Source organism: Geotrypetes seraphini, chromosome 8, assembly GCF_902459505.1.
Source record: "Geotrypetes seraphini chromosome 8, aGeoSer1.1, whole genome shotgun sequence".
Classification (NCBI taxonomy): Eukaryota; Metazoa; Chordata; class Amphibia; order Gymnophiona; family Dermophiidae; genus Geotrypetes; species Geotrypetes seraphini.
This window is the reverse complement of record NC_047091.1, coordinates 48362500-48388969: the sequence shown is the minus strand read 5'-3', so window position 1 is coordinate 48388969 and position 26470 is coordinate 48362500. Positions and strand designations below refer to the sequence as shown.

The 26470-nt window shown below is 41.9% G+C and overlaps 1 protein-coding gene across 4 annotated transcripts in view; it reads right to left on the bottom strand.

Annotated features, from left to right (window-relative positions):
• Positions 1-590: 590 nt before the first annotated feature.
• LOC117364834 (C5a anaphylatoxin chemotactic receptor 1-like) overlaps positions 591-26470 on the bottom strand; it is a 66899-nt gene continuing 41019 nt past the window's right edge. For 2 of the 4 annotated variants that reach the window (XM_033954500.1, XM_033954501.1), the window contains exon 2: positions 591-2765. In XM_033954500.1, coding sequence (XP_033810391.1) covers positions 1638-2735 — 1098 coding nt within the window. In that variant the 5' untranslated portion in view covers positions 2736-2765 and the 3' untranslated portion in view covers positions 591-1637. Of the gene's footprint in view, positions 2766-26283; positions 26439-26470 lie in introns of those variants that run through there. The other 2 variants (XM_033954499.1, XM_033954502.1) reach the window with 2 other exon arrangements.

Genomic DNA, 26470 nt, shown 5'->3' with positions numbered 1-26470 from the left:
CCAGCACCTATTGATATTATTATAGAAGTTGAATGAACAGACTGGATTTGAAAATTATTGCCATTTAATATTGAGCTTTAAATAGATGCCTGGCAGCATCAGACCAGGCACCAACAGGCTCATGTTCCATGAGAGAAAAAAATAACAGAAGTTGGTATTATTTTTCCAGGAATAGTGCATAACTTAGTTAAAAAAGAGGCATTAAGTGAAAACAGAATAATACAGCTTGCAATGTAACTTCACAAGCTGCATTATTCCTGGAAAAATAATACCAACTTCTGTTATTTTTCCTCAAACAATGCCCTTTTTTCTTTTCTTTTCTTACAAAAGTCATGCACTATTCTCTTAAAGCATATTACCCTTAAGTGGGTAAATAAAAGGGTAAAGCATTTACCCTTAAGTGGGTAAATGATAAATCCACTTACAGATATCCAGATAACTTATCTTGATATCTTTATGCAGTGGCCAGCTTATTAAATATTGCCCTCAGTTTAAATTAGAATTATGTTGGTGATGAAAACAGGAAGCTTATGGAACCATACACCAGACAGGTTCTTTTTATTTCTTGTAATTACAATTCATTAAGGAAGAGTATCAATGGAACAATATATACAGTTCCTGCTAGTTGCAAGAAGTGTTGGGTGGACTTGCAGAGTGAAAGTAGTTGTGCACTCCCTCACCCATGCCATAGATACAGACAGGTAATTTGGAATGATGAGTTTACCTGTGCAGGAGACTCCTTTTCCTCAGCTAGGTTAATCATAAATAACAGAGCAAACCAACACATTATCTGAGATATGATCATGGAAACATGCACCAATAACAAGTGAGAAATTGATTCACGAGACTAGTGGTTGTCAACACAGTCGTCAAGACAGAAGCCAGCCTGGTTTTCAAAATATCCATCATGAATATGTATGAGATACTTTTGCATGCACCACCTCTGTTGTATACATCTCGGTACACTGACCTTAGCACGCAGGACATTGGCGTGCCAACAATTCCGCTCAGTCAAGTGCGCGCATAAAGGGAACGGAATTCTTGGGGCGCAATTGTAAGTGTAGTGGGGGGGGAGGGGGGTTTGTGGCTATCTTTTAATTTAGAGCGCATCAGCATTGAGCACTCCCCCTAAGAGCGCAAGAGCGCGTAATTATAAAAGGTTCCCCTCCACACACCCTCGTCAGAGTGAGAGCGCGAGTTGTAATGGAGTTCTAATGAGAGCGCCAAGCCTCCCCTGAACAACAGGTGGGGGATTTCCCCCCCCTCAAAAACGGAAAAGGGAAGGAATAGGGCGACACGCATGTGTCCTGCACGCAAATGTCAAGGCTGAATTGTCGTCGCGACAATGTCCTGCATGCATTTGACGGGTCACCATACATCTCATATCTATTCATTGTGATTATCCTGAAAACCTGATTGCCTGGGTGTGTTTCGAGGACTGAATTGAAAAACTATGTTTGAAGTGTTGATCTGAGGTGAAGATTGAAGGTCACAGCAAACTTATTTTTCTCATTGCTCAGAAGAGCAATGCAGAACAAAAGCTTTTGGTTGCAAAGCACTGACAGGAAAGGTTGAAAAACAGCCCCACTGTAACATTTTTGAACACTCAGTAAGGATGTGTGGATCCCGAGGGCCTCTCAGACATTTGTATCTGTATGCTTTTCCTCCAGCGTTGAACGTGTCTTTTTGCTTTCACTGGTGAATTGGCTTGTGTCTTCCATTAGCACTTTCTTCAGGATGCTTTTGACATTCTTCTTGAATTTCTGTTTGAAATCCTGCCCCATGAAGACATAAATAATGGGATTGATGCAGCTGTTGATGAAAGCCAGGCTGATAACTATGGGGTCTGCTCGCTGGGTTGACTCCAAAAGACTTGAAGTAGGTGGCTGGGTGGCTAGTATTATTGCGGTCACATGATAGGGGAACCAACACACAAAGAAACCAATGATGACAGTCAGAATAATCTTTAAGGTCTTGCTAGATTGGAAGAATCGGCTGCTCTTGACCTTGTAGATCAGTAGTCCATAGCAAATTGTGATCATGAAGAATGGCACAATGAAACCCAGCACAAATCTGTAGGTGACTACAGAGATTTTCACTGTACTTTGGTGATGGTTTAGCTTGGTATAATCCACGATACACATCTTTTTGTCTGTTAGTGGAGGACTGTAAACACTTTGGAAAAAGAAAGAAGGTGTAGTCATCAGGAGAGCCAGGAACCACAGGCTGATGCACACAATCGTAGCCTTAAGAACAGTTCTGTTGTTCTGACACCAAACAGGCATCATGACCAGGGCACAGCGATCAGCGCTAATGGCGGTCAGGAGGAGAATGCTCATGTACATATTGAGCAGGGTCAAGGAGGGTATCAGCTTACAAGTGACACTGCCCAGTGGCCAGTGATGATCCAGAATCACCTGCATGGCCAGGAAGGGTAAGGACAGGCAGCAAAGCAGGTCGGCGATGGAGAGATGCAGAAACCAGGTGGTGTTCACAGTCTTCTTCATTTCAAAGCCTGTTATCCAAATGACTAGCAGATTTCCAGGAACTCCAAGAAGAAAAACTAAAGCGTAGAGAATGAGACTTGCCAATATCTGTGGAGGTAAGGTGATAGTATAGTTCGAAGGAGGTGCAATGGAAAAGGGATAGGTTTCATTTTCATCAAAAGTATACATACTACTATACATATCGTCTTCATCAGATAAATTAAAGAGCTTGTGATCATCCTCATCCATATTCACTTTTTGGCCAGTTTGTGAAGTTACCTAAAATGAAGAAATTAAACAAATTGTCATCCCTAATATTTGTTTAAAAAATTTCTCACCCGCTTAGACCTAAGCGGTTTACAAAATACAATCGTAATTAAATATAACATGACTACATAATCAGACAGTACATTGCCAAGGTTCTCTTACTACATGATTACTCGGTTAAGATGTTCTGTTCCTTAAATAAGCCTGGGGAGGGCCAGCTTATTAACCTGGACAGGTAGGTTCTGGTGAAATGAGCAAACATGAAATCAAAAAATATTCAGCCATTGCACTTTCTCACATTGCACAGGATTCACTAGTTAGAAAACCTATTGATAGATAAGGCCTAATCCAAGAGAAGGTGGAAACGGGTATGCTCCTACCGATAGGAACGAAGCTTTCTTCAGTAAGAACCTCCCTCTTTGATCTTCTAGTGCTCACTGTGCCATTGGCTTCATTGTCAATGGTGGACATGACAATGAAGCCGACGGCACAGTGCGCAGTGGCCGCTAAGAAGGCAAACAGAATGCTAGGCATAATCAAGAAGGGTATTACAACCAGAACGAAAGAAGTTATCCTGGCATTGTATCGGACGATGGTGCGTCCGCATCTGGAGTACTGCGTCCAATATTGGTCGCCGTACCTTAAGAAGGACATGGTGTTACTCGAGAGGGTTCAGAGGAGAGCGATGTGTCTGATAAAGGGGATGGAAAACCTATCATACGCTGAGAGATTGGAGAAACTGGGTCTCTTTTCCTGGAGAAGAGGAGACTTAGAGGGGATATGATAGACTTATAAGATCATGAAGGGCATAGAGAGAGTAGAGAGGGACAGATTCTTCAAACTTTTGAACAATAAAAGAACAAAAGAGCATTCAGAAAAGATGAAAGGGGACAGATTCAAAACGAATGCTAGGAAGTTCTTCTTTACCCAATGTGTGGTGGATACCTGGAATGCGCTTCCAGAGAGCATAATAGGGCAGAGTACGGTACTGGGGTTCAAGAAAGGATTGGAAAATTTCCCAATGGAAAAGGGGATAGAGGGGTATAGATAGAGGATTACTGCACAGGTCCTGGACCTGTTGGGCCGCCGCGTGAGCCAGCAGAGGCATTGCTTATGTTCTTATAATTGGAGAAGGATCACTTCCAGGTTCCCTCCCACCTTCCCTCTTCTCTGCTTGGGATATTACAAGTCATCGTTCTGTGGGGGAAGGGGGTGCGGGCATGTGCGATCTTAGGTACATCTGGTCCGCACGGCAGATTGTGGAAGTAAACCGCCGCCTCCTCCTCATCTGCTAATAACAACAATAAACATAGTAACATAGTAGATGACGGCAGATAAAGACCCGAATGGTCCATCCAGTCTGCCCAACCTGATTCAATTTAAATTTTTTTAATTTTTTCTTCTTAGCTATTTCTGGGTAAAGCTATTTCACAGCTTTACCCTGTACTGTGCTTGGTTCCAACTGCCGAAATCTCCGTTAAAACCTACTCCAGCCCATCTACACCCTCCCAGCCACTGAAGCCCTCCCCAGCCCATCCCCCACCAAACGGCCATACACAGACACAGACCGTGTCTACTTTCTCTCTGATATACTGATGTTACTGGCCAAAAGTGTGCTTTGGAACTCTCTCCCACTGTATCTACGCAAAGAGACCCACACCGAGAAATTTAAAACAAATCTAAAAACATTCTTAAGGATGACTACGATCTGTAACTTCCATTAGAGACAGATAATCAACGAAGGAAGAGCATATTCCCCCCATCCCACCCCCCATTGTGCTAGCCTTTTACAAAATGTATTTCTATCCTATTACAAAATGTATTCTTCCCCCCTTTTCCACTTGCATTTATTTATTTAAAAGATTTCTTAACCGCCTATAACAAAAGACAATCAAATCAAATAAAAGACATACAACACATATTATACAAATAACAGGACCTTCATATCAGCCTTATTTTACAGCACTTGACAGCGTATCAGTGCAGAAAAATTCATAATCCTGGAAAAAAACATTTATTGAAATGCTTCTACAAATAATGTAGTTTTCAGAAGTTTCTTAAACTTCTGAAAATCTACAAGAGCTCTTAGTGGTCCAGTCAACTTATTCCACAGCGTCACTCCCATGAAAGAGATAGTGGAGGACCTAGTACTCTCATAGTGCGCTGCTGAAAAACCTGTAAGCGATAACCATACTGCCCCCTCAGATCACAATGCTCTGAGTGGCCTATAAGGTGCCATAGCCTGTGACAAATAATATGGAATCTCTTGGTGGATGACCTTAAACACTAACACTATTGCCTTGAAAACAATACGTGATCGTACAGGCAGCTGATGAAGTTTTTTTTAACTACGGAATTATATGGTCGAACTTTCTCAGTCCACAAATCACCCATGCAGCAGCGTTTTGAATCATCTGCACAGCTTTGCATTGTATGTTACTATGTTACTATGTATGGTCGTAATCCCAAGATAAAAGGCGTTGCAGTAGTCTAATTTCAAAATGACTACTGCCTGCACCACAGCATTTGTATTGTTTACATCTTAGTTTTGACCCCCAATAGATTTTAATATTTTATATTCTAGCTTTGTACACACTGCTTAGACAACGTTTTTAAGCAGTATATCAAATTTTAAATAAAACTTGAAAACTCAAAACTTTCTTTGAGGCACAATTACTTGGGCCTTCCAAGCCTAAAAGTGAACAGCGAAACTAGACCACCACATCTTCAACTTACTGATTACAACAACTAACTACAAAACATTCAAGAGAATTAAAAACCAAGTTATTCAGGAAATTTGTCAAGTCAAAATAACCTTCTCAAAATATCCACGGTCCCTAATGCTTCTTCTAATTATCTATTTTGTAATCTTCTAATTCACTTGTAATCTCACTGGGTATGCCCAGACCAATTCTTTTGTAATCTGCCTACAACCGAAAGGTATTGGCAGAATAAATTGATCACTCTCTCCTCAAAAATGGATTTCCTGTCCTATTAACCCTCTTTCTTCCTCCCCTCTTAAAATCAATCAATTTGTACCTTTGCTTAATCTTTGTAAACCGCATAGAACTTCACGGTATTGTGGTATATAAGCTGTTGTTATTATTATTAATGTAATGTAATGTTTTATAATGCAGGGGTTTACTCGTATGCTTCACCTATGCTCTTCCCAGACTCCACCATCCATGCACATGCTCAGCATCAAAGCATGTTCCTTATGGATAGCGCACACCCTTTTATGCAGGTATGTTTTTTATAAAAGGTTTTTTTATGTGCATAAGGGGATAATTACCTGCAGAAATGATTATAATACCAATGGTTACTTTGTTGTAAGTGCCTACGAGCTGGTGCCACTTTACAGAATTGTTGCCTCTTTATGCTCAGGGTTGTTTTTTTTTTTAACAAAGCCGCGGTAGTGATGCTTCTTCGGTAAATGCACCAAAGCCCATAGGAATTGAATGGGCTTCAGTGCATTTACTGCGACAGCATCGCTACCATGTCCTTGCAAAAGAGGCCCTCAATTAAGGACCTGAGGGACAGAAGCCCATGAATCCACCCCATATTGAGCGATGCGTAGGAAGAGATACAGCTTTCTAAAAGAATGAAAACTCTCCTTTCAGAATTGCTTAATGGTTGAGGTTCTTTGTCCTCGGCGTGAAGAGTTCTGCAGTGACAAAAGTCATCACCATTCCCATCCCTGCGGGGAAACCGTCCGGTGTCATTCTTTAGAGTCTATCTCAACCTCAGTCCTTCTAAACCAGCATTCTTCAGTGCAAGCTTTGAGGGTCAGTGGCTTTGCCCATTCATACTCTGATTCTTCCCTCTCTCCTTAAAGAATGACATGGGGATGATCTCCCATGGTTAACCACAGGGACAGGGATGAATTCTGTCACCATGTCATTGGAGTTATCAGTGTGGGTTACCATTAAGATGTGTTGTTTTATCACTAACTTGGTCGCTTTTAATGCAATGAGATCTAGTCCTATATAATAAAAGGTTAGCGGCGCATGCGCTTTTAAAAAAGCGTGATTACTGCCGCCGTGGTGTGTGATCCGTGGCTGTGTTCCATTTTAGAACCCGGCCAATGATCACTCCCCTCCTCCCGCCCTCACTCACCCTGGAAGCCAGGCAAGCTCTCTCCCTGCCCGCGACCTCGGCAAAGACAACTTTGACGATGGCAGCGCGTGAAGGGGAGTCTGAAGAGCAGTGCTAGGTTGCTGCAAGGGCCGGGCAGTTGGCTGGGCCTGGAGACCGGGCCTGTCACCGCCGTCAGTGACTCCAAGGTGACAGAGACACATGAGGAGCTGGTGCAGGAAGGAGTCCTCATCGAGCAGGCCAAGAGGCTGGGCAGTTACCTAATTAACTTGCCACCACCACAAACGCAGATGAATGACTTATCTTTTACAATGATTATCTTTGGTGAGGGATATGGTGAAGGCCAAGATCCACAGCAAGGGAAACCTAATGTAAAAATCTGTACCCAGGTGAAAGGACCAGAGGCTGGCTATATTCCTACTCCAATAGCTATGGTACAGGCAGCAGTTACGCTTTTAAAGGAAAGAAGTTCTCTGCCTATAAAAGGTGGGGTATATACTGCTGGAGCTGAATTTTCTAAAACTAAATTGATTGAACGACTCAACCAGCATGGCATTCCGTTTACTGTGATTACCAAACCCAAAGCCTGAAGATCCAGCCAGACTAACCATTTCTCAAAGCATGATCTTCTTCTGTTTCTGGCACTTCCTACTGCTTTACAGTACTGATTGTCATTAAAAATAATTTATGCACTAATTATTCTTTGATGCCACAGTAATAAAGTAGGATCTTCATAACCAGGAATAATTATGCCCGATTCAGCTTAATCACACACAAACTTCCCTAAGGAGGATGAATATGCTAATTTTCCAGATAAATTATTTCATACTTAATGCTCAGGCATTATAGGGATATTCAGACATCCACCTCAGTACTATAACTTGTAGTGGCAGAAATCCTCATTACTCCCAACCTGGCATTTATAGTTCTTCACTATTATTATTATTTTCTTTTTTACTTTTTGCAACTTATATTTCTCTTATTCAATTTCTAATTATTTCAATAAATAAATAAATAAATACTTCATAATAAATATATTTCCCATCAACACAACTGAATCTGAAGTGGGACTTAGCTTTTAATTTGATGTGTAGCTTGTAGTTTATAGTTGTACAATTCGTATCCTCTTGTACAACTATAAATTGTACAACTATAAACTACAAGCTACACATCAAATTAAAAGCTAAGTCCCACTTCAGATTCAGAGTGGGTTCCCTGATTGGCAGAATCTCAAAAATCATTATAGCTTGCAGGTCCTATGCTTACAGACAGATTTGCAGGGGCATCAGGCTGCCCGGTGGTATAAATTAATTTCTGAATTCTTGAATATGAAACCAAAATATGATTAGAGAAACTGGGCCTCTTCTCTCTTGAACAGAGGAGATTGAGAGAGGACATGATCGAAACATTCAAGGCTGAAGGGGATAGACTTAGTAGATAAGGACAGGTTGTTCACCCTCTCCAAGGTAGGGAGAACAAGAGAGCACTCTCTAAAGTTGAAAGGGGATAGATTCTGTACAAACGTAAGAAAGTTCTTCTTCACCCAGAGAGTGGTAGAGAGCTGGAACGCTCTTCCAGAGGCTGTTATAGGGGGAAACACCCTCCAAGGATTCAAGACAAAGTTAGACAATTTCTGCTGAACAAGAACGTGCGCTGGTAGGGCTAGTCTCAGTTAGGGTGCTGATCTTAGACCAGAGGGTCGCCGCGTGAGCGGACCACTGGTCTGACTCAGCAGTGGCAATTCTTATGTTCTTATGTCTTAAGAGACATTTGGAGCATTGAGATAAAGCAGTATATTTCTGCATCTCAATGGGCACGAATTTGGACTTGGAGGATGAAATGTCTGATGACCAAATAAATAAATTTGTTCAACAAACAAATAAATTAATTAATTAGACTTTGAATACATTAATTACTCTTTGAACCGCATAGGAGTCTGGTGACATTAGCGGCCGTGGGGGACCCTTGATAAAGCACATTAGTGCGAAACATGTCGGGTCAAATCTTCTCGGGCTGTATTTACTAAAGTTAAGTCTAATTAATTTACTTATTTGGTGAACAAAACCAATGAAATTCAATAAGTTTTATAAAATGGTTGAGCTGTTATCGAGAACTTGAGCTGCTAATATAAATTATTATAATTGCTACAATTTGCTATAACTAAAATAGAGAGAGTTTCAAACATAGAATATCGGGCCGATGATGAAGAGCCACGTAATTCTCCCTGCTAAAAGGTTTTCTGATGTGGTGGAGTGGTGGGTCTGAGGCCAAATAAATAGAGCTGATATATCCCGGGCTGAATTTGGTGTGTCAATGATTTACTATTGATGTTCTGAAGAAATTTTCGATTGAAACCATCAATTTTTGGTGCTATGAGTGATTACAAGTACATCTGTTGACAAGAGCATGCATAATTTCACCTGCACCATGAGTCGGCATTGCAGAGATGTGGTCTAGGAGGAGCAATGGCAGAGCTGCAAAGTATGGGGTTAATTCTATAAAATAAGTGCTAACATACCTATTACATGTGTAAAGTTTAGCATGATGGTATTTATGTATGTATGTGCGTAAGTGTCCAAAGTCCACCTAAGTGCTATTCTGTAAATACCTGCTTAATTTACATAGCATATATTTGCAAGGGGGCCGTACACATGGTAGGGACATTGAGGTGAAAATATTTACAGATATTCAATGTCGGGTAGTTTCCAGTGACCAGCATTGAATATCTGGTTTCACTTTTTTGCCACAGCAACTTTAGCTGGGTTAAGCCAATATTCATTACTAACCTGCTAAGTATTTAGCTCTGCTATTTAGGCAGCCTATTTTGACTGCTAAACTTAGCCGGTGAATATGTGTGCTTAACCAGCTTGTGACAGATCCAGCCAGGGTTTTCCTAGACTCCTGTGCACACTCACACACAAATTCCCAGGCAGATACGGTTGGAAGGGACAATGAACACTCTTTTATTAGATCTGGTAAGGAGGAGCTGACTGCTTATAGGATGTGCCTCTCATGGCGAGAGGCGTGTCCTGTAAGCAGTCAGCTGGTGCCGATGACTCTCCTTCTCACTGGCATCTCTCCTCCTCTCCCCACACCTCCCCTCCTCCAGGATCCCCCACCAAAGTGACAGCTTCAGGGTCGCAGCTGGAGGGCCTCTGTGCATGTGAGGACATCATGATGATGTCCTCACATGCGCGCGATGTCATCCCATTGATGTCTGCGCACTTCTGGGTGCCTTCTGGCTGGGGTACCAGATTTAGTGTGCTGCCAGTCGAAAAGTTTGCAGGACACTTCTCTAGGGCCTATATTCAGTAAATGTCACCCAAATTTGGGTGTCAGGGAAAATTGGTGCTCAGCTCTAACCTATAAGGGTAGTGGAGGAGTGGCCTAGTGGATAGCGTTACCAACAGCCCCCCTGACATTGTGGGTTCAAGCCCAGTGCCACTATTTATCCCATGTGCCATAGCTAGACTGAACCCACTGGGATAGATAGGGAAAATACTCAAGAGTACCTGAATTGATTATGAACCACTCCAATGGCTTCATCAAAGGGCAATATATCAAATACATATAAAACTCCTAACTCCCACTCACCATAAGGTACTTACCTATGTGCATCCTATGTGCAATCTGTGAGAAACTCTTTCTGCCCAAATTAGATTGTAAGCTCTTTTGAACCGGGACCATCTATTGCAGTGGTCTCAAACTCAAACCCTTTGCGGGGCCACATTTTGGATTTGTAGGTACTTGGAGGGCCGCAGAAAAAATAGTTAATGTCTTATTAAAGAAATGACAATTTTGCATGAGGTAAAACTCTTTATAGTTTATAAAAATTCCTTTAACAGTTAAAAGGAAAGATATATAAACTATAAAGAGTTTTACCTCATGCAAAATTGTCATTTCTTTAATAAGGCATTAACTATTTTTTCTGCAGCCCTCACATTTAAAGTTTAATATCTTTTCTTTCTCAAAACTGGCACATTTCAATCACTATATTGAAAATAAAATCATTTTCCCTACCTTTGTTGTCTGGTGACTTTATTTTTCTGTGCTTTTAACTATGTTTCCAAAGCCTTCTTGTCCTTTGACTGTTTTTCTCTCCGTCTTCACTTTCTGCCTTGCATCCATCTTTGGCATTAACTTAATGTTCAATTTTTCTGCTTTCTTTTCAAAATCTACGTTTCCATGTCTTACCTTCCCTTCCTATCTCTCTCTTCTTCCGTCCTATTTCCATGGTCTGGCATCTCTTTCCTTCCTTTCTCTCCCTCCCTCCTTCCTTCCTTTCCCCTGGCCTGGCATCTGTCTCCTTCCCTAACCCCATGCCCTGGCATCTCTCCCTCCCCCTCCATGGTCTGATATCTCCTTTCCTTCCCTCCCTCCCATGAACTTGGCTTCTTCTCTTGTTCCTCTCCTCTCCCTTCTCCTTCCTTCCCTCTCTTTCCCCAATTGGGAGCAGCAGCAACAAAAGCAGCATTTCCCTTTCCCCTTTCCTGTGCAGGAGACACATTTCTCTTCCCCTTTCCCTCCCTCTCCCTTTCCCTGTACAGCAGCAGCATTTCCCTAGGGTCCCCCTTTCCTATGTAGCAGAAGCATTTCTCTTTCCCCTTCCCTTTCGTTCTCTTCCTTGTGGAGCAGCAGTGTGTCTGGCCGGCTTGTTCCGTTCAAGCCTCTCTGATGTTGTGACATCAGAGAGGCTTCCGATGCAGGAGTGGATAGCGCGAGGAGCTGCCAACCCGCGGCTTTGAATGGAACAAGCCGGCCAGACACGCTGCTGCTCCAAAAGGAATGGAAAGGGGAAGAGAAATGCTGTTGATCACGTCCAGATTGCGGGCCGCAAATAAAACCTGGAGAGCCACATGCGGCCTGTGGGCCGCGTGTTTGAGACCGCTGATCTATTGCATGTTAAATGTAGAGTGCTGCGTAAGCCTTTCAGCACTACAGATATGATAAATAGCTGGCAGTAGTAGCAAAACTTGGAAGCTCTGCGATGAGCTCCCTTTATAGAATAGCACATAGTGCTGACTCTCATGACTAAAATTAGGCACCAGGACTTACACCTGCTGAAACCAGGGGCTCCTTTTACTAAGCTGCGATAGCGGTTTTAGCGCATGCTTAGCGCGCTCTAAATTTCCGCACGCGCTAGACGCTAATGCCAGGTGTATATCCTGACACATAGCAAGACTGTTCTTATATTTACATCTTCCCTTATTTGTAGCTTGAACATTATGTTATGAGCCTGGCAGGCTCGTTCCGTTCAAATGTTCCGTTCGCATGTTTCTATTACGAAGGGGTTTCGTCAGTCGTAAGGCGGAAGTCATTATGCCATTATATAGATCCATGGTGAGGCCCCACCTGGAATACTGTGTGCAATTCTGGAGGCCGCATTATCGCAAGGATGTGCTGAGACTGGAGTCGGTGCAAAGAATGGCCACCCGGATGGTCTCGGGACTCAAGGATTTACCATACGAAAAACGGCTTGACAAATTACAGCTATACTCGCTCGAGGAGCGCAGAGAGAGGGGGGACATGATCGAGACGTTCAAGTATCTTACGGGCCGCATCGAGGCGGAGGAAGATATCTTCTTTTTCAAGGGTCCCACGACAACAAGAGGGCATCCGTTGAAAATCAGGGGCGGGAAACTACGAGGTGACACCAGGAAATTCTTTTTCACTGAAAGAGTGGTTGATCGCTGGAATAGTCTTCCACTACAGGTGATTGAGGCCAGCAGCGTGCCTGATTTTAAGGCAAAATGGGATCGGCACATGGGATCTATTCACAGGGCAAAGGTAGGGGAGGGACATTAAGGTGGGCAGACTAGATGGGCCGTGGGCCCTTATCTGCCATCTATTTCTATGTTTCTATGTGGGATAGTCACGTGGGATCTCTTAGAGAGAGGAAGAGATAATGGTTACTGCGGATGGACAGACTGGATGGGCCATTTGGCCTTTATCTGGCATCATGTTTCTGTGTTTTTAGAGGTGATATCATATTAATACACCAAGGCCTGGTGAACTGCACTGGCTACCTATAGAAGAGAGAATACTTTATAAATTCTAAATAGGTTTAAATAAATTAAAACACGTTTTGGAGAAACTCCAGTTTATATGCCTCAACTCTTTCATTTTTCTAATAATCCATATTTGAATCTGAGAAATAATGACACTTTTTGGTATACAGTCATTAAGAATTTAAGATACAATAGATCTTTTAACTCCATATGGGCTTATCAAGCAGCAAAACTTTGGAAAACTTTATCGACTAATATTAACTTATTTTAACTCCCTCTTCTACGAAACCGCGCTAGCTGTTTTTAGCGCAGAGAACCGTGCTGAATGGCCTGCGCTGCTCCCGATGCTCATTGAGTTCCTATGAGTGTCGGGAGCAGCGCAGGCCATTCAGAATGGCTCCCCGCGCTAGAAACTGCTATCGCAGTTTCATAGAAGAGGGGCTAAGATTTTAAAAAAAGACCTAAAGTCCTATCTGTTTCAAGAATTTGTTATTAATAACGCCAAAATATTGTAATACTATTTAATAATTTGTATCTGCATAATTATTTATGTAAACCACTATGAACTTCATGGAGGTATTGTGGTATATAAATAAAGATTGTATTGTATTTTCTAAACAGCGTCGGAATTTTTGGTACTGGTAGGCATCCAAACTCAATATAAAATGCTGTTGAAATGACATTTTTAACTGAATTTCAAGGCATCTAAAAAACCAGCACTGGAATCACGCCTCCATAGGTGCTATAGGCTGCATAATGTCGCTGTGGGCATGGCTAACGCTGGAAGATTCCATTCTGGTTTACAACAGTTTATGGACTGTTCCTCAAGGAGTTTGTCCAAATCTATTTTTTTTAGAAACCCAGCTATGCTTACTTTCTTTATCAAATCCTCTGGCAAAGAGTTTCAGAGTATAACTATGCATGGAGTGAAAAAATATTTTCTCCAATTTTGTTTTTAAATACTGTATACTATTAAAATCCAACTAATTTTCTTGAAGTTAAAAAAGAGACACGCAAGGCATTGTTGCAACGATAAAAGCAGGATGATATTAGATGTTACGGCGTTAGGTGAAGCAAGTGAGCTCAAGTGCATAGGGACGTGACGAACGGGGGGTGGGGGGAGAGCTTCGAAAGAAGCAGAGAAGAGCTGCACAGGGAATGTCTGGGCAGCAGAAGATGGAGCAGGAAAGCGTAAAAGAGGAAGCAGCCAAGGGCCCGTTTGCTAGCCAGGGCCGGCCGGAAGGAAGGGGTGAGTCGGGGGCTTCGGCAAACTTTCTGGCACTGTGGGAGCAAGCGAAAGGGCGCACAAAGAGCCGCACTTCCTGTGTCACCGTCAGTAGCAGAGGCGCGAGGAGAGCGTCGTCGTCGCCCTCATGAGGGAGGGAGAAGTCATTGAGAGCACCAAGGCAGACGTCTCTTACCCAGCAGCAGGAGCTTGACCTTGCGGGCCGCTTTCTCGCCATCCTCGTGCAGGCTCTGGTCGATCATCTAGCTCCTCAACTTGGCCGCCTTGTCCTCGGCACTCAGCGTGCAGCCCAGGATGGCAGAGGGTCCAACAGGCAGAGCCAAGGAAGGCTGACTTCGCTCTCTCCCTCCTGCGGGGCCTTGCTCTCTTTCCCACAGTCTCTCTGTGGGCCTCACACACTGGCTGACGAGCGCCGACACAGGCCAGTCCCTTCCTGCAGCTGTAGCCGGATTAAAAAACTATATAGGCCAGATATGGCACGCGGGCCGTAGTTTGCCCAAGTCTGTTATAGCCCCTGGAAGGGACAAAACATATATTCACACGTATTTGAGAGATTTGACAGAAGAAGAAATTTGGAGAAATAATTTATGAAATGAGAGTTTGATTGCTATAATATATTTGTACGGAGTTTTTTCGGACCAGTGATGAAACGAGTGACTTAGGGTACTGTTGAGTCCCGGTCACTCGTGGATGAGGCCCTTTTTTGATATCTTTTATTATTATTTTGATTTTCTGTCTGTTGATTGAGTGTGAATGAGTTTTTCTGGTAAACTAACAACAGTACGTACTGTGACTATTTTTGTTGACTTTTTTACGACTGTACCCTTTTTTGAGGGACAAAACATGGCCAAGTCAGACTACTGTTGATTTTAAGTGTTGTTCCTTACAAGATCATGAAGGCCAGATTCTTCAAACTTTCAAAAAATAAAAAAAAACAAGAGGGCATTTGGAAAAGTTGAAAGGGGACAGATTCAAAATGAATGCTAGGAAGTTCTTCTTTACCCAATGTGTGGTGGACACCTGGAATGCACTTCCAGAGGACATAATAGGGCAGAGTACGGTACTGGGTTATATGCAAATCTCTCTCATGCATATTCATTAGGGATATCTTGAAAACCTGACTGGCTGGGGGTCCCCCAGGACAAGTTTGGGAACCACTGGTATAGATAGAGGATTACTGCACAGGTCCTAGACCTGTTGGGCCGCCGCATGAGTGGGCTGCTAGGTGCGATGGACCTCAGGTCTGACCCAGCGGAGGCATTGCTTATGTTCTTATGTTAAAGGACTTTTCCAACTAATCTGATTCTTCTTCTTTTTTTCCCTTTAACATATCTTCACATATAAACTGGGCACGTAGCCCCCCAGTTCTGTAACAATGTGTGAAACCTTTGGGAATGCCCATGACCTGCCCCCTTATGGAGTGCACAAGAGAGAATTTAGGTGTGGCTTTTTCTAGAAGTGTGCACATAGCGAGTTGCGTACACACCTCCAAATTACTGCCAATTAATGATTGAGAGTCTCCATATCTAATTTAGTTGCTCACACCACTGAGGATCACACACAAAATTTGGGCATCCTTTATAGAATCGGGGGGGGAGGGGTGGGGGGGGGGAGGTGCCAAAATGTAGTTTAGTTTATTGACATTTAGTATACTGCCTTGCATAAGATTAACCAAAATAGTTTAGCTAGAGAGAAAAAGGAAGTAAAAGAAAGGAGAGAAAAGGAACTGCAAAACTTCATAGATAAGCAATGACAGGAAGAAAAGAGCCCCTCATGAGCCACAAAGTACACCCAGAAAGCTTCACTTGCCTCACAGAAAGTATAATTTTGCGCTGGATCATTTGTGCGCTACTGGCGTCCATTCTTTTCATAAAAGCACATGCACATATGGGACTGAATTTTTATAAATTGGTACTGAAAAAAGTAACAGAGCTGTTTTATAAATGACGCTCAAAGTTGGCACTGCTTAAAGAATAGCATTTAGCACTGGAAACTGTGCCTAGCTTTGTGAAGAAGTGCTGAAAAGATCTCAACCCAGCCAAGAAGAGAATGACGTGGATACGGTTCAATCAATGATCGGAAACAATGTCAAAACAAATTGGCACTTAAGGAAATAAAATAGCACTCTTTGTGGCTCCAGTGGCAAAATAATGCTCAGAATTTAGGAAGTTGGTTGGTTGGGCTGAGAACTTTTCAGCACCCCCTCATAGGTGTGGCCATTTACATCAACTGTGTAAATGTGGCGTAAATCCTCACGCCTAAATTAGGTGTTGATCCCCCCTTATTCTATAACAACACAAATAAATTCAAGGAATGCTCCTGATTTGCCCACCATCCTCCCATTTATGCACTCTCTTTTTTGATTCACACATCAAATTTCATTAAAGTCAATTAGCTCTCTGTCTAAATATGGCTTTGAGTGTCGCTTTCTTTCAGCTATTAAGGCGCTCTATGCTACCCCACAGGCGACTATTGGGTCAATAATTGCAGGTCCCCACTCTTTGAGATTCATAGGGGAGTGAGGCAAGGGTGCCCATTGTCACCACTGTTGACTCTTGATCCGCTCATTAGAGATGTTTATTCTAACCTGAATATCACAGGAGTTCAGATAAGGGACCATAGTTTTAAACTTCTCGCAGCTACCAAATTCAGCTAGAGACATGGGGATATTTTCCTTTGTCCTTGCTTTGGTCCGGATGGTGATTTTACCCCATTGGTTATATGTTATGCAAACGCTTGCTAAAAAAGGATCTTAATCATTTGGCTCAGTTATTATCTAGATTTTGAATCAGCTTTTTATGCCCCTCATTCTTTCCGTACTCTTTTACATTTACCCATAGGTGTTGGAACGGGGGTGACCACAGGGGCTGTGGCCTCCCCATACAATTAGCCCTTGGGGGTCCAGAGGTGTAGCGGGCAGGAACAAGCTTTCCGCGCTCGTGTCTGTTGCTAACTTGGTGGGTGGCAGCAGCCACGAGATGCGTTTTCTTCTGCTGATCAGTGGCAACGAGCACGAACGCGCTTGGTGCTCCTGCTCAGTGCTGAGCGGCTTTTTGACTGGCTCCTGCAAATTCTGGGTGTAAAGCCTGACAGGGGGGGTAGTGAGGGAAGGGGGCTGGGTGTAGAGTCAGGAAGGGGGCTGGGTGCAGAGCCTGACAGAGGGGGGAGGGAAGGGGGCTGGGTGCAGAGCCTGACAGGGGGGAGGGAAGGGGGCTAGGTGCAGAGTCTGACAGGGAGGGAGAGGGGGGCTGGGCACAGTGCAGTGCTTGACAGGGGGGGAGGGAAGGGGCTGGGTGTAGAGTCTGACAGAGGTAGTGAGGGAAGGGGGCTGGGTGTAGAGCCAGGAAAGGGGCTGGGTGCATGGCCTGACAGAGGGGGGAGGGAAGGGGGCTGGGTGCAGAGTCTGACAAGGAGAGGGAGGGGGAGCGGGCATAGAGCAGTGCTTGACAGGAAGGGAGGGAAGGGGCTGGGTGTAGAGCATTACAGGGGTAGTGAGGGAAGGGGGCTGGGTGCAAAGTCTGATGGGGGGAGTAGGAGAGAAGAAAGAGGGAGGAGATGGTACACATGGATAGATAGGAAGGTAAGGCATGGAAAAGTTGATTTTGAGAAGAAAGCAGAAAAATGGAAGAACGTTGAATGTTAAAAGTTAATGCTAAAGATGGATGTATGGCAGAAAGTGAAGGAGAGAAAACCAGCAAATGGATAAGGTGGCTATGGATACACAGTTAAGAGCACAGACCAAAGGAAGTGCAGCCAGAGAGTGGGAAAGATTGTTTGAAAACCAAAATCACCAGACAACAAAGGTAGGGGAAATGATTTTATATTCAATTTAGTGACTGAATTGTCAGTTTTGAGAAATTACATCTGCTGTCTATATTTTGCACTGTTAAGGAAGAAATGCATTTGCTTCTATATCTCTGGGGTTGTACTGCATGCAGAGTTTTGAATCTTAGGGTTTTGTTTATATATATATTAGTACTGTTAATTTGTGGACTCGTATTTGCATAGAGGTTATATGTGTTCTGTTAGGAATGATTGTTGAGAAGCATACGTATAGTGTACTTTGTGTAGTGTAATTTTGTGGTAAACCATTATGTATTGTTAATAAGATTATATTGTGTGTGTATATATGAAAAATGAATGGAAAAAGTGGTATTACAATTAATACTAATTTGGGGGCGGGGTCTGGGGGCGGAGATTAGGTGGGGTCTGGGGTGGAGCTTGTGGGCCCTCCCAAAAAAAGCATTCCACTGTCTATGCATTTATGTACTAAAGATGTCCTGACTATGTTCCGGTTGAGTGTCCTCTTGAAATCTATGAGGATGATGTGGGCGAGTTTCATCTGTAAGTTAGGCGGGGACCCCAAGGTCACTAATCAGATCTTTTTGAGAGGGAATTTGGCCTTTCTCTTAGGGTGAGATAACCCCACTTTCTTAGACTGGGCTCGACGCGGGATGCACACAATGAAACATTTGCTGACTCCGGAGGGCCGTCTGAAACCTCTCACTGAGTTTGGTGATCAGCTGGGCTGCTGTTGGGGGGATACTTTTGCCTATTGTCAGGCTAAACATTACATTCTTTCTCTCCCTTTGGAGAGGATTGCGCAATCTATAGGGAAGAGTCTTCAGGTTTTCTTTGTAGGGGTGGCAGGCTCTCACACATCGGTGTAGGCATTATAAAAGGCCCTCTGTCAGTTTGAACACCCTAAAGACTTCCAGAGGCTACAAGCAAAGACTATATAAAGACCTTAGTTGGTGGAACATTTTAGGTGCCATGAGCGAGATCCCTTGGTTGATAACGGGAGCGGTATTTCACGAGTGTTATGCTCGAGTGCTTTATAAAGCTTATTACATAAAATTGGGGGCGTTTCTTCCCCTCTATGTTTGAAGTGTGGCAGGTAACCTAATACTTTTGTTCACTCTTTTTGGGATTGTTGGACTACGTGTTCCTTTTGGGCGTCTATAACGAATTATATCCAGCAGCAGCAATTCTTATGTTCTTATGTTCCTTGCATCCTCTCGGGAACAGTGGAGCAATTGGTCTTGGACTTCCTGGGAGCTTTCTGAGGTTTACCTAAAGGGGATCCCCTCTGGTATCATAAGGCGTGTCTTCTTGCTCGCAAATGTATAATACAATCATGGTCTGTGACCGAACCGCCGTCCTTTTGGGGATGGAGATCTTTGGTGCATAATTTGGCCTTGTGGGAGGCCAGCGAGGCGATGGGCCACCCGCGCAGATGTAGTCACTTTTTGCTCATTTGGGGTGCTTATTTAAATTCTTTATCCCTGGAAGGGCGCAGACTCATTTTGAATACTATTTCTTAGGAAGTCTGTGGGATACTGAGCGCTAGCTTGAGACTAGATACTGCAATGACCTTCATTTTTCTTTCAGGTGTGGTTTTTTTTGAGGCAAACCTTTTAGATGACCCAGGGGCCACAACAGTCCAGGCCTCTGGTGTGTCTGAGACTTTTTGGTTGCCTTAATATTACTCTCATGAGGGGGAGGGGGGTGTTGCTTTGACAGGGCGGGCTTGGGTGGGCATGGATGGTTGCATTTTCTTTGCACAGTTGTGACTTGTTGACTACTTGTTTATTCTGGATTCTTCTGTTGGTTATATTTCCTGTCTTCACGCACAATAAAAACAGATTTGACCATAAAATCAATTTACTCCAATAATTGCTCATTAAGATCTCAAATATTGTTGCTAATTGGCTAACTGGGGGCATACCCAAACTTATGCATGCAAGTTTTAGCACTTTTTTTTATAGAATTCATTTTTATAAACTATTGTCAAAATAGAAAGACACAATTCCAGGACAAAATCAGATACCTGCAGATATATCTTCTCCCTCTCTGTAAGCAACATTTTTATTGAATGGAATCATCAGATCTTCAGAAGTGTCTCTCTTAGGCTATATGAAGCAGCTTATAATACTTTTTAAAAGACACAAGGGGAATCTCAGAATGCCACTTGTCTGCTTGTTGGTTCCTGCAGTACAATGTGGCAGCATTCGTCACTGGCTCACCCAAATGTGTCCTCTATTCTATTCTAATCTCTTTTTTTCTTTTTTTATATTCTTCACACTGTTTCTAATTCTAATTTTTCATACTGTTTCTGTGCTCTTTAATAAATAAATAAATATGCTAATATCTTTAAAGTCATTTCCAAAATCTCAATTCATTGGATTTTTATCTCTTCCATATGTTTTCTTAGTCATTTCATTCATTTCAATAATTTATCATTCTTTCTGATTCATTTTCAAGTAATATACTGAACATTTCTTATCCCCTAGATAACTTAGCTTTGTTAGTGCAATGTCGCTGTTACACTGTGCCCCACCAACGCGTTTCGTATCTTCCTCAGGACGGGGGAAGTGCCTTAACAACTAAATTTCATTCATTCGCTTTCTCACGCTGCTTACAATATAGCACCTTTATAGAGATTTACACACTGTCGTTGTCATTGGTCCAGTTTGTAACCAACACTTTATTCTATTTTTTTAATACTGTATATATTTTCTTGTTTTTACTGTTATTATTACTCTTCTCAAGTTTTATCTCAATATTCATCTTTTTGAGTTGGCATGTAGACTATTATCCGACATGAGTCATATTTTGCTTTATGCTGTATCAATGATTTTCACTTTTAGTACAAGCCAGGTCCTGACATCTCTCCTCTCTATGTGTTATGAACTAGACTTGTTTAAAATTTTTTACATAGTTGCCCTTTTATGAGGAACAGAGTTTCAGAAGACTAAGTGGGAGTAATGCCAGTACAATAACTCAGGTGTTAATGGTGTGAGCCAAGTGGTCCTTCTGTGGGTGCTGTATATTGAGCAAACCCATTGACTCTGTCTAGGGAGGGATAATTTCTATTGGATTTAGCAATTCCGATCAGTTTGAAAAGTTAACTCCTACTATATGTCTGCACTAATAACTTTTTGGTTTCTTCCAACATTGTAAAACTGCTGTAATAATTTAGGGGCTCATTTTCAAAGTGCATAGATACACAAACTGCCACTTTGTGTGTCTAAGTGCTTTGAAAATGAGCCTCTTACTATACTAAGGAATATTACAATTGTGGGACTCCGGGAGGATTTGGAGTCCGAGGAAGCCTTCTCAAACTGTTATTAGTGTCTGTTCCACCTGAGTACTACTTTTCTGTTAACTACATAGTAAAGATATGAATCTGAACATGACTGGAGAGAAAATGCCATTAATACTTAGCATTTTTTTTAATTCACATAACAGGGCCACTTGTACAATGGGCTGCTGAAAAGTTCTCAGCCCATATAAGCAGAGAATGGTGTGGAGCCATGAAACTTACAAGTCATTCCACACTTTTGTTGGATACTTTTCATTTCATATCACAAGTTTCTTCCCAGTTACAATAGTTTACATATGATCAGAGACAAGAAGACTTCGTTTAGGGAATGGAAAAGGTCAAAAACGGACAAAAGCAGAAAAAAGCACAAATAACATCAAAGCAGGTGCCATAAGGCGGTAAGAGGGGCCAAAAGAGACTACGAGGAAAAAATAGCCAAGGAGACGAAAAACTTCAAGCCGTTCTTTCGATATATCAAGGGGAAACGTCCCACGAATGAAGCAGTGGGGCTGTTGGATGACCATGGAATAAAGGGAGTGCTAAAGGATGACTAAACCATCGCTGACAAACTGAACACATTTTTTGCGTCTGTATTTACAAAACAGCATATACCCAACATACCGGAAGCCAACAGACTTTTAGTGGGAAACGAAGATGGGAAACTGACGGGGTTGATGTTCAGTCTAGAAGAAGTATGCAGGCAGATTGATAGGCTTAAAAATGATAAATCCCTGGGACCGGATGGCATCTATCCGAGGGTCATCAAGGAACTGAAAGGGACTATAGCTGAATTGCTTCAACTAATAGCCAATCTGTCGATCAAATCGGGAAGGATTACAGAAGACTGGAAGGTGGCGAATGTTACACCGATCTTCAAGAAAGGTTCGAGGGGAGATCTAGGAAACTACAGACCAGTAAGTCTGACCTCGGTACCCAGAAAGATGGTAAAGGCGCTGATAAAAGACTGCATCATTGATCACTTTGACGGACACAATCTGATGAGGACCAGCCAGCACGGCTTCAGCAAAGGAAGATCTTGCTTGACAAACTTGCTGCACTTCTGTGAGGGAGTAAACAGGCAGATAGACAAGGGTGACCCGGTCGACATTGTATATTTGAATTTTCAGAAGGCATTTGACAAGGTTCTGCATGAACGACTACTTCGAAAAATTGTGAGCCATGGAATCGAGGGTGAAATACTCACGTGGATTAAAAACTGGCTGGCGGGTAGGAAACAGAGAGTGGGGGTGAATGGACAATACTCGGACTGGAAAAACATCATGAGTGGAGTGCCACAGGGTTTGGTGCTTGGACCAGTGCTCTTCAACATATTTATAAATGACCTGGAAATTGGTACGACGAGTGAGGTGATTAAATTTGCAGATGATACAAAGTTATTCAGAGTAGTAAAGACACAGGGGATTGTGAAGACCTACAACGTGACATAAACACGCTCGAGAAATGAGCCGCGACATGGCAAATGAGGTTTAACGTGGATAAGTGTAAGGTGATGCATGTCGGTAACAAAAATCCTACACATGGATGTCCAGTGCAGTATTTGGAGAGACCACCCAAGAAAGAGACTTGGGAGTACTGGTCGACAAGCTGATGAAGCCGTCCGCGCAATGTGCAGTGGCAGCGAAAAGGGTGAACAGAATGCTAGGAATGATTAACAAGGAGATCACGAACAGATCGGAGAAGGTTATCACGCTGCTGTACTATACGTGGTAAGCCCTCACCTGGAATACTGTGTCCAGAACGGGTCGCAGTACATTAAGACGGACACAGTACTACTCAAAAGGGTCCAGAGAAGAGCGACTAAAATGGTTAAGGGGCTGGAGGAGCTGCCGTACAGTGAGAGATTAGAGAAACTGGGCCTCTTCTCCCTTGAAAAGAGGAGCCTGAGAGGGGACATGATTGAAACATTCAAGATAATGAAGGGAAGACTTAGTAGATAAAGACAGGATGTTCACTCTCTCCAAGGTAGAGAGAATGAGAGGGGACTCTCTAAAGTTAAAAGGGGATAGATTCTCTACAAACGTAAGGAAGTTCTTCTTCACCCAGAGAGTAGTGGAAAGCTGGAACGCTTTTCCTGAGGCTGTTATAGGAGAAAACATCCTCCAGGGATTCAAGACAAAGTTAGATAAGTTCCTGCTATACCTTAATGTACGCATGTAGGGCTAGTCTTAGTTAAGGCACTAGTCTTTGACCTAGGGGCCGCCGTGTGAGCGGACTGCAGGGCACGAAGGACCACTGGTCTGACCCAGCATCGGCAATTCTTATGTTCTTATATACTTACCTCATTATTATTGTCTTATTTTTTAAGTACGATATGTGCATTTTTATTTTTTAACTATGACATGGTCCATATTTATGTCTTATTTTTTAGTACGATATGTATAACAGTCCTGTTTTATTATATGTTTTCAAGCTGGTTGATGATATTATTTTGCCTATGTTGATGTTTTTAATTTTTATTGTTAATTTAGTATCTGATGCATAGATATTTATTATGATTTTATTGCATAATATGTTCATTTTCTTGTCCAGCTTATATATAGGATGTGAAATGGCAGGACTATCTGGTCCATAATAATCTTTGTTTACACCATTTATTATTATTGATTACTTTTATTATATTTAGTAGATTCATTATAGTTATTAATATTACTGTTTTGGATTTCATGATATTCATGTTTTATTGATGTCATTCATATGTATGCTCATGTCTTTTTTATCTATAATTATTTTTATACATGATTATTTGTTTAGACTCCTGAGGCAGGCCCTCTTGGGCCGAAACACAATTGTGTCGAATGCTTAAAAAACCCCATCTAAGCGCTATTCATTGAATGGAAAAACATTGCACCTAAAATTAAGTGTGGATGCCCTTATTGTATAATTACATGTGTAACTTTGAGGAACACCCCTAATCCACTCATGACCCTCCTCATTTCCATGCCCCCTTTTTGATGTTGTGTAAAATTTTAGGTATGGATCGCAAGTCTAAATTTATGCACATAAATTTAAATTAAAAGCAATTAACACTAGTAATTGTTTGTTAATAAGCCAATTAGCGCTAATTGGCTCATCATTCAATTAAGTTGTACATGCATATTGGGTGCACACCTAAATTTGCACACACAACTCAATGTGCCATTTATAGAATTCAAGTTATAATGTCATGGGCCAGTTTACTGTTCTAAGACACATCAATTCAAAACAGAATTGTTTTAAGTTCTTGCAGGCGCATGAAACCTGAAAAAAACTAAAAAGAAAAAGCCTTAAAACCAAATACATTAATTTTGCAATTAGTGCATCGTAATATAAATACATTGGTATAGCACACTTATGCATGCATTATAGCTGTGTGCAGCAAATACATCTTAAATTTGATTCTGTTAATGCAGTATTTTTATCTTGAGCAGTGCCCAGTTCCATCCTCCTGTCCCTCCATCCTCAATCAAACCATTAACATATGTCTTTCCAAATTTGAAAGTATACTGTTGTGCTTTTCTGTGGTATAGAGAAAAGAAAATAAGAAAAAAAAAAATCAGAGAATAGTTACATTTCTGGAATCCAGTAGATTACAGGACTTGAGGCAGCATGCATTCACTAGAGGCAAGTCTTGTCAGACAAATCTGATCAATTTCTTTGACTGGGTAACCAGAGAATTGGATAGAGGCAGAGTGCTAGATGTGGTTTATTTAGAGTTTAGCAAAGCTTTTGACAGTGTTCCACACAGGCATTTGATAAATAAACTGAGAGCCCTCGGTGTTGGCCCCAGAGTGACAGACTGGGTCAGGAACTGGTTGAGTGGAAGTTTACAGAGGGTAGTAGTCAATGGAGATTGCTCTGATGAAATGGATGCTACCAGTGGTGTGTTCTTGGTCCTGTTCTTTTCAGCATTTTTGTAAGTGATATTATTGAAGGGCTGTCTGGTAAAATTTGCCTTTTTGCAGATGATACCAAAATCTGGTATGGACAACATGAGGGAGGAAATAGTAAAGTTTGAGGAATGGTCCGAAATTTGGCAGATTAGATTCAATGTTAAGAAAGGCAAGGTCATACATTTGGGCTGCAAAAACCCGAGGGAATTGGTACAGTTTAGGCAGTGAAGAACTTCTGGGCATGAAAGAGGAGCAGGACTTCGGTGTGATTGTATGTGATAATCTTAAGAGGGCCAAACAAGTTGAAAAGGCAACGGCAGAAGCTAGAAAGATATTTGGGTGCATAGGGTATTGATACCCCTCTATGGGTTGCTCATGTGCTTGGCCACGGGCATGATAAACTTGGCCGAGCATGCATGAGCTGGATTGTGGGTTAGGATAGGGTTAAGTGAGGGTTAGAGAGTGTGGGAAGGAAGTGATGGGATTGGTGGTGATGAGGGGTAGGGACAGGGATAAAGGGGCTGAGATTTCGTAATGATATACCTAAATACAAGAAGAGTCTCTGTCTCAGAAACAAAAACCAAATTTTGGAAGTTTTTGTGTAACTGTGCTTTTACTCTATATTGTCTAGTTCACATTTTATTTATCTATTTATTTAAAATATTTCTAGCCTGCATATCTAAAATTCTATGTGGATTCCAAAATACATATACATATATTTAAAATACATAAAACAATAAAAGTTTCTAAAATAGTTAAAGCAAACAATTTATCACTTGTCTCACCAAGGTATTATACTGCTACACATGAAATATATCATAAATATATATATCATTGCTCTTGTCAACACCGCATTCTCAAAATACTCCCACTTTTGCCTTCTAAAAAGTTTAAAAGCCTGTTGAAATAAAAATGTATTTAGTTTCTTCCTAAACCCAAGAAAATGAAGGAAAAGAAAACAAACTCAACCCCCCCCCCAAACAACCAACCACCCAGGCTCAACAAGACACTGAATTAAAATCCCAATATAAGAACTCATAAGAAAAGTAAAGCCTGTCCAAGAATAGATTCTGAAATATACATTTATAGGGTTTTTAATTCAGCCCTCTGGTTTATATCTGTGCCCTAAACACTTCTCAGATTAACCTAAAATTTGTTTTTCTTTTTAACAAGAGAAATCCCTCACCTTCGTTCTTATGTATGATCTTGCTCAAGGATTCTTAACTCAGTCCTCAAAACACACCCAACTGTTCGAGTTTTTAGGATATCCAAAATTAACAGGCATAAGATTTGCATGCAGTGGAGGCAATATTCAAATCGTGTATGTTGTTCTGATGAGACGCAGAACCCAGAATTAAGCAAGGACAGGACCT